This window comes from Lipophrys pholis (assembly GCF_963383615.2).
Source record: "Lipophrys pholis genome assembly, chromosome: 13".
NCBI lineage: Eukaryota > Metazoa > Chordata > Actinopteri > Blenniiformes > Blenniidae > Lipophrys > Lipophrys pholis.
Genome location: NC_137632.1, coordinates 9,564,384 through 9,576,777, shown reverse-complemented (window position 1 = coordinate 9,576,777; position 12,394 = coordinate 9,564,384). Strand labels below are relative to the sequence as shown.

At 37.9% G+C, this 12,394-nt stretch overlaps 2 protein-coding genes across 3 annotated transcripts; one reads left to right on the top strand and one right to left on the bottom strand.

Moving 5' to 3' along the window:
• Window positions 1–282: 282 nt before the first annotated feature.
• Window positions 283–6,238, top strand: LOC308118394 (cell surface glycoprotein CD200 receptor 1). Of its 2 annotated transcripts, XM_080477794.1 has the most exons (7): window positions 283–663; window positions 2,803–2,841; window positions 3,367–3,669; window positions 4,519–4,782; window positions 4,859–4,958; window positions 5,047–5,089; window positions 5,202–6,238. In XM_080477794.1, exons 1-7 carry the CDS (start codon window positions 597–599, stop codon window positions 5,289–5,291), a joined length of 906 nt encoding a protein of 301 aa, XP_080333920.1. In that variant the 5' UTR covers window positions 283–596; the 3' UTR covers window positions 5,292–6,238. The 2 variants fall into 2 exon arrangements, with proteins under 2 accessions (XP_080333920.1, XP_080333921.1); XM_080477795.1 differs by lacking the exon at window positions 2,803–2,841 and having other exon boundaries at window positions 416–663.
• Window positions 6,239–8,489: 2,251 nt separating this feature from the next.
• On the bottom strand, window positions 8,490–12,093 carry LOC308119323 (uncharacterized protein). Its single transcript, XM_080479266.1, has 4 exons — window positions 12,010–12,093; window positions 11,325–11,344; window positions 11,216–11,247; window positions 8,490–10,985 (listed from the first exon to the last, which is right to left on the bottom strand). Exons 1-4 carry the CDS (start codon window positions 12,027–12,029, stop codon window positions 10,803–10,805), a joined length of 255 nt encoding a protein of 84 aa, XP_080335392.1. The 5' UTR covers window positions 12,030–12,093; the 3' UTR covers window positions 8,490–10,802.
• Window positions 12,094–12,394: the final 301 nt, after the last annotated feature.

Below are 12,394 nucleotides of genomic sequence, written 5' to 3'. Positions count from 1 at the left end.
ACGACATGAAAGATAATGCTGTTGTTTTGTTACGTTGCATCAGAGAGGTGTGAAGATGTAAATTGTTATGAAATCTGTCCCTTTATTCATTCATTCATTTCTTGACTCTAAACAACTTTACCTTAAAACACATGAGTTGTTTATGAGACTGTGTGACTGGGGCGCTTTTAGGATGTAATGAGGTTTTTTCATGTTGTGGTTTATGTAAACCTCTTTCGTGTGTTTTCACACTGGCTGTGTTGAAAGCAGGCAATCATGTGCGCCACGTGAGAGGAAACCGTTATTGTGCAGAGGAAGATGTCACCCTGAGACGGCGTCTGAGTGGAAAGCAGTTTTGGAGACGGGGAAGGGAAAGAAGAAGGGAGGGATTTGTTTGTCATACGTCCTATTTATATTTTCCCCAGGAGGGGCGAGGAGGATCAGAAGTTTATAAGTCATCTCAGAGTGCAGGAAGCTGCAGAAAGTAAAAGAACACGAGGAGGAGTGAATAACATGACAGTACAGAGGGAGACGTCTCAGTTCGGTGGTGCGTTGGACCGGTGTCGTTGATGATGTGAGAGGAGCCGCCGCTGCAGGTTTTCAGAAGACGAGTGAAGATGAGAGGCATGATGTGGATTTGGGTCCTGCTGATCTGTTTTTCTGAAGCGTGGAGCCTGGATCCAGGTTTGAACACCTGCTCTCATGAGATCTAATGTGATGGGATGTCTGATTGTCGCACAAACCTTTATGGCAACTCATTTTAACCAGTTCAATTCCTCCACCAACAACTTTTAACACCTTATTTTTGTGTGTTGTGTGCTTTTGGTAAACCTGGTAAAAAAAAAAAAGTAAAGGTTTGGTTGGTGTGTGATATTTAAAGAGCATGCCTGTGGGAAAAAAATCAAGGGAAACATAGAGAAGGTGGTGACACAAGTGTCCCAGAGCAGAAGTGCGAGGCGTCTGAGAGGGTTTCCTCACATTTTCTGAATGAGCAATGAGCTTACATGTAGAGAATGGAAATCATGGTTTGATGTCAGAGAATGTGATGCCGGGGGTCTCTGGCTTGAGGTGTCTCTCTTTATGTCTCAGACAGCTGTGGTTTAAACCTCCCACCTCATGTACAGTATGTATGTGTGCGTGTGCGTATGTTAGGGCTACACTCAAGCAAATAAACAACGTTTGCTCAGGCATCTCATGTGGCGCCACATTATTTACCAAAAATATAGGTATCATATAAGATTATAACTCTGATCTTCATATCAATCATATTCTTGTCAGTGATATATATAAAAAAAGAAAGAAATTAAAAAAAAAAAAATCAGCCATATAACAACTAATTATGGAATAATGATCAGTAGTATTGTTCCATTTAGCTATTTTAAAATGTACTAAATTCAATAATATAATAACTTATAATATAACCATAATATCCATATTCAATAGTTAAATTATACAAAAACATTTCTCAAAAATACAGTTGCAGTCATGTATTGTTAAATTACTGGCAGCATTTGTTATAATACTACTACTACTACTGCTACTACTACTACTACTACTACTAATAATAATAATAATAATAATAATAATAATAATAATAATAATAATAATAATAGTAATAGTAATAGTAATAGTAATAGTAATAATAATAATAATTATAATAACGTATTAAATTATTGAAGTGACTATTTCCATCATTTAAAATTGTGATAGCTGTAATGTAGTGATACATAAGAGGACTGCCTTTTTTGGAAGCAAAATGGCATTTTGTGCAGTTTTTGTACACTTTGCAGATCAAAAACAGATATTGTGTGACATATTTATTCACTGATGAACATATTGACCTGCACTCTATAATTTTGTTGCAGTTTTGTTAAATTATTGGTAAGTTATTCTCTTATTGACAAGTAAGGTTTTAATAATTTTTACAGACTGTATCTGGTAACTTTAAAAAAAAATTCCAGACTTCTGACTTTAAAATCAGTTTTATGTATTTGGGACAGTAGGACTCAGCAGTGTCAAAGATGTGACGACAGGATCTTCTGATACATCTTTTCCATTTGGAAGAATTTCTAATTCAAGCATGGTGGAAAATGTAAACGATGGAAATCTATGAGTTAGGTCAGATTTTTCACTTTTCACATTTGATTGTGAAGTATTCACAATCTGTTGGTAAGCTGAGCTACTTTAATCCCCTCTAATGTACACGGTGAAATAAATGCAAATAAAAATAAATAGATAAGTAAACTGTCGCTGAAGGATATTTCAATAATTGAAGATGTGTGTATAAAGAATGTATTCAATTGCATGCGAGTTGTACAATCAAATATCTTGCAAAATGTTATAAATCAAAAAGATGTACACATGTTGCACCATTTAACTATCACCTATACATTATTGAGTAGTGCTGTTCTACATTGCTGATGTAATAGCAATTATTCTCATTTTTATATATATTTTTTAATGCAAATTCATCAAACTGGTGCATTCACTGGAAAAAAGGTCTAGTTAATTAGTTTTTTTTTCTTTTCATTGTTTGTCAGTTTATAACAAAAATAAATGCATAAGTATGGCCCCCTTGCTCAATAAAGGATGAAATGACAGTTTGGTTTATTTGTTTGTTCATTGTTTTTTCACCTTGCAGCATGTTGATCTATCAGACCTTTTTATTCACATCACTACTTAACCTTTACAAGCTCACAAATCAATCCGCTGAATCACCGCTGACCTATACTACTGTCTTAAAAAAAAAGAAAATCAAGAGTTGCTAACTTGCTTATTCTTTTACTAACTTTCCTTTCATATATCCCCGTCTGTGTTTCTCAGGAACTAATGAAAGCACCCCTATGAACTCCACTTCCTTTGGTAAACTCCTCTCACCATGTTTCTTTCCTGTTGCCTTAAATGTCATGGAAGTTGTGCGTATACTATGTACTATAATTGAACTTGAACCCATTTTTACATACTATGAATTGAGAATCAGGGTTTTTTTTTATTTACTTAGCAAATAAGCTATTATTTCATTCTGTAATACTCCCGTGGTGTTCTATGCGTAAATACCTGTTATTTTCAACAAAAAATTGGGTTTTCAGACAAAATTCGTGAGCATAAAACTACAGCTTTTATTTGCTTATAAGAAAATGTTTTACCCTTTTTATCACTTTGATGCCTGAAATCCTTCCCTTTGCAATATGTCATTTACAATTTGCTTCATACGATGTAGATTTTAGACATAAAGATTTTTTTTATTTGTCACATTTATGCTGTTGAAAAGTGTTGTCTGCTTAAACAGTGATGACATTTGGGACGGAACTACATCCCCATCACCCACATTTCAAAGTGCTTTTTGTGCGCCGATAGTAATGCAATTCTGCTTTTTCCATTCAACAGGTCGCAGAAATTTAACGTTCAATCTTGGGAGTCAGGTCAACCTGACATGCAGCAAAAGCACGTGGAATAAGACTATTTATGTTATCTGGCGTGTAAAGTTGAAAAACAGGGAGTGCTCGATATCCATAGATGAAGCTCAAATCGTGGACAAATGCAAAGACGGGAAGTCGCTGCAGAATATATCCAGCTCTCAGTCGTACCTGAACATCCCAAACTTCTCCACGGAGGATGTGGGGATCTACAAGTGTGAGGTTGTTTATGTCGGAGGGAAAGAAGATCACATCATCAACCTCACAATCATGGGTGAGATGACAAAATAAGCTTAGTTACAACTAATTCGCCGCATTGCAGGCACTCTGTGGGTCAGTTACCAAAGTGAGTCGGCGGAAGATGTTTGAAAGTTTCACACTTTTTGAAAGAAACATATTTATGAACGAGTGAAGACGAAGCAGTGACAGAGCGCATGAGATCCACTACCATCATGCAGAGCAGCTAATGTGGATACCAGACAGTTAATGCCGAAAATAAAAAGATCAGGAAGGATGAGTCGGTTCGGGATTAAGTGATCCACTCTTATTAAACAGGAATTTAGTGTAATAGTAACTGTTAATATTTTACAGTAATACAGGAAAGTAAATGCATCACCAGCTCACAGAAGTTGGCCACAAGAGCCAAAAAAATTTAATTCAGCATTTGTTCTTAAGTCAATGTTGTTAATTACAACAGGATTACTCTTAATTAATCGGTTTTACTCTTTTCCGACTGATTTTTATTGCATATAAATCACACGTAGTTGCAGTTTTAGAGGCTGAAAGTCATAAACATAAAAAGAAAAAAGGTTTTAACACAAACAATGTAAGTCTTGACTTGTTTTCTAACATTTTTATGTTGACATTATCCATTTCCAAATATTTCAATTAGTGTCCTATAAAGGGTAAAAGCATTTTCCATCCATATGGTTAAACTCTTCACATCTTACTTTATTACAACTTTATTACAATTCAGAACCAGTACTATTGTTACATGTATTTACTCCATTCTGTGCCTTTACTTATATACCAAAGTCTTAATTCACACAGTTTTCTGTGCTCCACTGAAGCAAATAACTGGACATCAAGTCATATTTGTCCTCTCTTATCTTCCCTGTCCCAGTTCCTCCTCAGATTCGCGTCTGGTTAGAGCCCAAGAACAACAAGATGGTAGCAGTGTGCAAAGCCGAAAGGGGAAATCCTGCTGCCAACATCAGCTGGAGTCACGCAGGAAACGTACGGCTGTACAAAGTGCTGCCACAGTCGGATGGATTCGTGACTGTTGAGAGTCAACTGGAGCTTCCTGAAGACGCCGACACGACAAACCTGAGCTGTGCCGTCAGCCACCCGTCCTGGGATCAGGTCAAGATTGTAGTACTGAAAAAAGGTCAGAGGGCAAGACTTTTATATGATAATCTTTATTATGTCTATGAAATTGCTAACATGTCTCTCTCTCACCGCAGATGATTTTCCTTGGCTGTACGTATTTATTGTGGTGGCGGTGGTAATTGTAGTTTTGGTGGGATCTGTATCTTTTGCACTGAAGAAACTAATGACGTGGAGGTGAGTTTGTTTTAATTCCATGAATGTTTAATAGGATTATCATTTGGAAACTGTTCTGTGCTGACATTTTCTGTCCGATTTGTGTCAGGCGATGCCGACAGCCGGACATCTCCTCGTCTAAGCTTCCACGAGTACGTATTTCTTCTTCAACATTTGAAAAATGTACAAAAAAAATAAAAAATTCAAATCACTTTGAAATCTCTTGTTTAATTTTTTCATGGCGCCTGTGTTTGTTTCTTTCAGGCAGAGTACGTGGAGGAAGTGGAGCCATATGCCAGCTACGTTCAACGTGTTAACTCCATCTACAACTCATCTGCAGATCTGTGCACTTGAAGTACAGCTCAGGCTACGCACACACACACCCCCCCACACACTGACACACACAGACACACACACTCCTACATGTGTGCACAGTAGTTTCTATGTGAACAAGCTGGAGGCTGTGAAACCTGTGAAGCAGTAGAGAAATTAAAACGAGATGAAAGACTTCCGCTCGGTGAGAGAAGTGTTTCACATAAAGTCTCTGTCTACCTGATGGAACAGGGGTTATACCTGATGCTCACTACACTCTGCGTCACTCTCATGGAAAACATTAATAAATGGTACGGTGTGCAATCAAATGCAAAAATCGGAAAAATGCAATCTTGTGTGAAGCGTCGACGGCGGATGTGAAAGTTTTATTATCCGATTTTGATCTGTAATTGTATATCATTAAATGTATATGTAGATTACATGTGAAGTTTAACACATTTCAGGGATTTTGTCTTAATAAACGCACAAGACACTTGTAAGGATTTTCACGCAACTGTCTCATGATGTGACAAAAACCTTTTACAATTTAAAATAGGTTTTAAGAGTGTGGAGCTGGGATCCCACGCAAGACTTACTCGCAGGACAATCCTGAAGTTCAGGGGATTCCTTTTCCTAGATGTTTTTATTTATTTTTATTTTCATTTTATAAAATCAGGATAAAAACAAAGAATGGTGAGTTAAACTATTACTCATTTAATTAAAATATATGATATTGAAAGTGATTTTACTCTACTGTATGTGTACAAGAGATTGTCTCAAATAATTAAATAAGCAAGTTTAGATAGTGTATATATATATAAATAAAGACTTTAATCAATGAGCACAAGAAGTTTTTTTTTTCTTTCTTATTACAGTAGATCTAAAAAGCTTTTAACAATGAGATCATCATTCAACCAAAAAGAACTACTTTTTGTGATTAATGTGGTTCAATCTGTGTTATTAGATGTTTATACAATAAAAAACTATTGAAAATACAATGTTTTTCACTTCTTTAACAGCTGGTTCATGAATATACAGGAACCTAGAGTGAAATTCACTGCTTTCTGCCAGTTTTATTAGACATTAACCCTCATACTATGAATGAGGGTTGTGGGCTGCTTTCACGATGAATATAAAAACATTTCTCAAGAAACAGAAACAGGAAACAGGAGTACATTTGCCCTGTGGTTCTTGATGCACTGATCATAAAGTATTGCACGACCGCAATGAGTCAACATGTCTGAAAAGAACAAATCAAGATCTACATGAATGATTTGTGACACGGAAAACTAATATATAATTTGTTTACACGTATTAAAAAGTTACTCCTCCCTCGACTTTAGTCATCGAAATTAGTGAAATGAGATCTCCCCTATGGCGACCAGACTAAAGCAGAACTCCTCACGCAATTAACTCTAAACTCACTTGTTTGACTCACCAGCGTCACTGCGTGTGGTACATTTTGATTCAATGCAGTTTATCCAATGTCTTCAATATCAAATATCTCATTTTCATCTCGTGACCTATAAGCAATAATAAAATATGTTCTATTTTTGGAATGACACACACATTTGCATTTTTGTAAATGGAAAACTTTTCAGTGTTTTCCACCATTTCCTACTGAGGCGCCGCTCTCGGGTACAAGCCTTCAATAAACCAGTGGCTAAAGTAAAGTTTATGCCCTTCTCAACGTAGGGCAAGCTCGACCAGCGCCACCTGCACATGCATGATGTTTTCATCATAGGAGCCTATCAGGGAATAGTTTTCCCTCAAATTCCCTTGCAGTCAGATGGACTTTGGTCTGGATGACCGTGAACATGCCTCCAACTTCCATTAGCACCCTCCCAGGCAATTTCAAATAGGATAGCATCTTCCAAAAGAAGCACCGCTGTTGGGTCTGTCATGTGTTTTAGGATAAATTTATACCTAAAGGTCCGATGAAGAGCCTGCCTCTGTATTTGTGCTGAGACACAGTGGATGAACTTTGTGATTAATGCACTCATGGGTTATTGTGGCCGCCTGCAGCAAGAAATAGGAAGTTAAGTCGGCCTCACAAATATATTTCTGTCATGGCCTGACTCGTGTGGACTCTGAACACATCAACATCATTTCTACACCCCAGTAATCAGCAATGTTTTCACCTCATAAATCGTACAGTTTTTAAATATATGCAGAGATGTCATTGGTAAATGCAAATATACATTTTTCTTAAAAAAAAATCATTATTAAACAATGTTGCTTCTCCATCCATTTAACATCAATTCATTCAAATGTATAGTTTTGTCGTAAGATTCAACAATGCGTAGAATAAGTTTACGATTTTTGTTTAAAGTAACAAATTATATGCATTCAACAGGTCATAAATGCATGTTAGAAAAGTATATTTGGATCATGTGTGGTGGATAAACTGAGCGCAGTGCTGCTAAAAAAAGCAAAAAGACAAATGTAGAAATGTGTCGATACCTTTTCTGACAAATCATGTGTGAAACTACAAAACTTGGTGACTGGGCTAAATATATTGTTCAGTACAAACACCAGGCTCTGAAAATGTGACTTCCTGAAAGACTCATCAGCATCGTGATCATTTGTGCAAACAATGCAAAAGCTTGTTATTCAGTGAAATTCGGAAAAATATCCTGAAAATATTGAAACAGGAAGAAGCCAATTCAGTCCATAAAGGTGAAACAATATATGAGTTTTAAATGCTACAACAAATATAAAAAAAAAATAACAAATTTGTGCTAAACCTGCAACTCAATTCAAGACCAAGACACACTATGCTCTGTGTTTTATTGATATGGAGTTAATCTCAGTCATCTCAAAGAAAAGCCCTATGTAAAACTCATTTACATTTTATTCATTTAGGCCTTTTCTATTGCATGTCGTAGCTTGCAATGAAATAATAATAATTCATGCTCATGTTTAATCAGATGCAAGCTGTACGTCTTTACAGTTCAGTGGCGTTACTACCAGAATTGTGGTGCAGAAATGATTTCTGTCAGAGCGAGTTTCCTCAGTAAAAAAAAAAATTATCTAAATAAAACATGTCCACCCCCTTTGAGGAAGTCATGCCTCTGTTGCACATTGAGTGGTGGTGTTGAGTCATTTGGCACCAGTTGTTTTTTGTTTTTCTTCACAGGTTTGGTAGATTCAGTGGTCCAGATTTGGTCCATTGGGCACATGGCATCAAGCTGTTTATCACATAGACTACAGCGCCGTATAATAACCCCGAGCTTGACCCATTGTTTAATCAACTTTAATCAACTGTGACCAACCTTCCACAATGAAAATAGAGCTTTTGTATGTTTAGTAACAATTATTGACATGGCCAATCTGTATAATGATCAAGCTGCATATTATAAATACTTTCTTAATATAACAAATAACTGCATGTTGTCTTCCAAAACGCCGGGTATGAGAAGAACTATGAAATGTACAATGCTGTATATTAAAGAAAATCTAAAACATAAATTCCTAGAAATCTTCAATTATTTTCAATATTTCAATCATAGAGTGCAAATCCAGTGTCTTTTATATCGCTTTATTCAAACAATTACTGTGAGGCGCTGAAGCCAAGCCCAGCTGTGAACACAGGGAAACACTTTGGACGGGTCGTCAGTACATCACAGGGCAAACAAAGAGAGACAGACACTCACACACACTCTCACAATAAGACCTCCTGACATTTTAGAGATCTTCGTATTTGTCTGGACTGTCCAACAAACCTTGTAGAAAACCTATAGAAATATACGAAATGACTTATCTGCATTCGAAATCTGTATTTCCAAATGATTTGACCCTTGTCTAAATTCATGCATGCGCTCAAAAAGCATCAGTGAGAATCTTAACAGCTTTTCCAGCAAATAAATCTACCATCAACTCATCGTGTTGAAGTGAGAAAGGCCGAACTGAATGGATTCAACCAGAGAACTGTATTCAGCGTCAGGGCTCACGCTATCACATCTGAACTGGGATCCAATGACAAAAAAGGCAAATTCACGCAAAAATGTTGACCAAACAATAAAACCATTTATTTATTTTTTTTAGCTACCTGGTGAATTTGATGAAACTACCACAGTGTTGTGATTGGTGCTGGTGGTTTTAGCAGGGTATCGCTTTGGAAGTTTAGGACCATCATCTCCACAGGATCAACATGGAAAAGTTCAGTCTGTCATTAATGTCCACATCCATTAAAGTGTTGTCCGTAAATGTCTTCCCAAAATCTCAGGATCTGTCTGAAACCTCCCTGCCCAAGCTTGAGTTTCATGTACTTTAGAAACTCGAATGAAATCTTTAGACAAATGAGAGTTTTGCCTTAAGTGACTTTACAACGCTAAATTTGTCCCACAGTCTTTTGTCCCCACCTTACAACTGCTGGTTCAGCTGGTTCACTTTTTCAAAAGACAGATCCCTCAAGGTGTTGTGACCTGAACAAATCCAGGACATTTTGCACAAATAGCTTGTTGGTGAACGATGCAATGCTGCTCAGACATTTTACGAAGCAACAAATCCTGAGTGATTAACGGGTCAGTTTTTTTTGGGCCCAGTTTTAGAAGTGCTCCTTGGTAAACCCGGCGACTTCATTAATGGAAGCAGACAGGCAGCTGTGCCGTGCGAGCTCGGCGAGGGTGCGAACAGAAACCTGCAGACACACATCCATTAACATGCATGTTGTCATTGGTCCAGGGAGGAGGCGTCTCAAGAAATTGTAACTTGAAAGTTTTCCAAGTGGTCCGTGGCACAACTGCCCCGCAGTGAAACTCATCACTTCTAGTAGAGTGTCCCAGTTGAAGCGGGTATCTAGGTGAAGGTCATTAAGATGTTTGGGAGCCAAGCGGTCTGGTGACGACCCGGGGGCCTTAAAGCGTCCCAGACAGCGAAACAACGGGCAGCACCTCGGCCGCAGTTTCTTCAATGATTGATGAAGTGAATTGGTAAGTCCTAGGAGACGTTGCTTTGATAAAATGCCGCTCCATGTTGCAGATTTCCTGCCGCAGATCAGACAGGGCAGGCGTCCAGGTTAGACGTCTTCTCATTGGCATGACTGAACTCTTTAATATCCTTAATTTAGACTATGTTGTTTACCAAGTAAGAAATGCAGTTTCGGTTTAACAGTCTGTATTAACTGTTCATCCAGCTGCTTCTTTTGGCTCAATACAACAGCTTGTGGTGTAAACTTTTATTGCGAGACTAAACTAAAGCTGGGAGACGTTGCTGAGTGCAGTAAACATACCAGCAACACAGCCCAGTAACACAAACCATATTTTTTTGTCTTAGAGATGATATTATAACTTCTTTTGTCTCTAAATTCCCCTTTATTTGGCGTTACATTGACTTTATCATCAATCCTGATACTATTTATTGTATCTTTCAGGTTTTCTCAAACGTGGAAAGAGTTGAAGGGAGGTAAAAACAGTCCTGATCTTGATTTGCTGTCGACAAATCAACTTTCCAGCAATGCTTCGCCTGCTGCCACAAGACCACAGACATTTCCTCTCGTTGTTGACGTTGCGTAGTTGTCTTGTCAAATGAGTGTTTTCTTCTCGTTCTTGTTCAGCTCATAAGAACATAATCATCGTCACACTCGTCTCTGGCTGAGGACTTTGGCTGTCGATGCTTTGGCGCCGGGACTTTAACCAGGGTGTAGTCACAGTCGCCGAAAGACTCGGCCCTCGCTCTCTGCGGTCTTTGGAAATTGTCGTGGTTGATGGTGGCATAAGTCACATCCTCATTTGGCTGTCGGGGGATAAAAAGCACAAAATGACGCACTTGTCCTCAATGTGGTTTATTCATCTCCTCTGCAACCAGCGGACATTGTGCTTATTGTCTATAAAAACTAAGCATCTGTTCATCCAGCATGCAAATCAAAGGTCAGACTACGCTTTTATAGAGGTAGGAAAACTGCTGATGAGTGTAAAGATGAAACACAACACAAACAGACTCGGTGCTGCTGTGTGGACGTCTACCTTTTTGTGTCTATCATCCACTGCAGGGTCGCCTGAAAGAATAATGGTAATATTAATGAAATGTAAAAATACTGAATACTCGTAATTAATGATGTTTTTTTTTTTTTACCTTGTCTTTTCATCTTCAGCCTGTAAACAAGGAAGATAGAATTTAAACATCTTAACATAAACACAGTTGGATGGCTTTATTTCTAAGACTAAACAAGTCTCTATAATGTCATAATGTCCGTTCATTAAGAGGGTCGGTATATGAGCTTCAGGTCTGATCCTAATGCAGAACCGGGCTTTATAGTAGTTACCGTATCTGGTGTTACTCATTTATTTTTGCCCCACATTTAATTTCTCGAACATCGACTACAGTCTTGTGACACCACAGCAAATTCTGAACAAGTTAAAGACTATCAAATAATTTTTGAAAGTTTTTTGTTTTTTTCTAGTCTGTCGGTATTTCCTTGACAGCTTCACGGACGACAGCGTGTGCTGCAACAGGAAGCATCAGCTCACAACTGAATTCTTTGTCAGTGTCTACCGGGTTAAAAAAACTGTATAACAGGCTGAAACTGAGTCTGCTTTTAACATGAAAGAAGTTCAGAGCTGCTTACAGAAGAAAAGAACGCAACTTAATTCTACTTATCTTATAGTTTGAACTAGTTTCTTGTAGATCTAGTTCCTGTGTGACCATGCTTGTCTGAAAAATACTTTTCTTTTAAATTGTATAAGCAACATATGAATGAACACGTTATATCATAAATATCTTATGAATGACTACTTTGTTTCTGAATGCGATTACTTACACTGACGTGCAGTTTCCCATGATGAGCCGACAGGTTACCTGACTGTGACTTTCAAAGGCTGATGCCTCAGAGACTGACGTCTCCTCTTCTGGGTCATGGGGGGGGGGGGGGGGCTGTCAACCTATCTGTGCGGAATTATTTGCCATTCTGATTTCCTGTTCAACCCAACCGCAGCTACATCACATGTACCTGCTGCACACACAGAAACAAACACAAGCACAGATGCATGGAGGCAAAGTTAATAATTATTAAAGGTGTTTCACGTGCATCGCACTTCACTTGTATAAATGTATCGCACTGCATTTCACACAAAGCACACAGTGACTGCACACGGTCGCCAGTAATTTCATAATAAAGAATTTGGTCCCTCTAGTGCAACAGGGTA

Excerpts from the sequence above, each read along its gene's own strand:
- LOC308118394 (XM_080477794.1), top strand. The coding sequence starts at position 597 with ATGAGAGGCATGATGTGGATTTGGGTCCTGCTGATCTGTTTTTCTGAA. Across the intron at positions 664-2,802 it reads AGCGTGGAGCCTGGATCCAG|GAACTAATGAAAGCACCCCT; the intron begins GTTTGAACACCT and ends TGTGTTTCTCAG. Across the intron at positions 5,090-5,201 it reads CCTCGTCTAAGCTTCCACGA|GCAGAGTACGTGGAGGAAGT; the intron begins GTACGTATTTCT and ends TGTTTCTTTCAG.
- LOC308119323 (XM_080479266.1), bottom strand. The coding sequence starts at position 12,029 with ATGGGAAACTGCACGTCAGT. Across the intron at positions 11,345-12,009 it reads ATGGGAAACTGCACGTCAGT|GCTGAAGATGAAAAGACAAG; the intron begins GTAAGTAATCGC and ends CCTTGTTTACAG. Across the intron at positions 10,986-11,215 it reads TGGATGATAGACACAAAAAG|CCAAATGAGGATGTGACTTA; the intron begins GTAGACGTCCAC and ends ATCCCCCGACAG.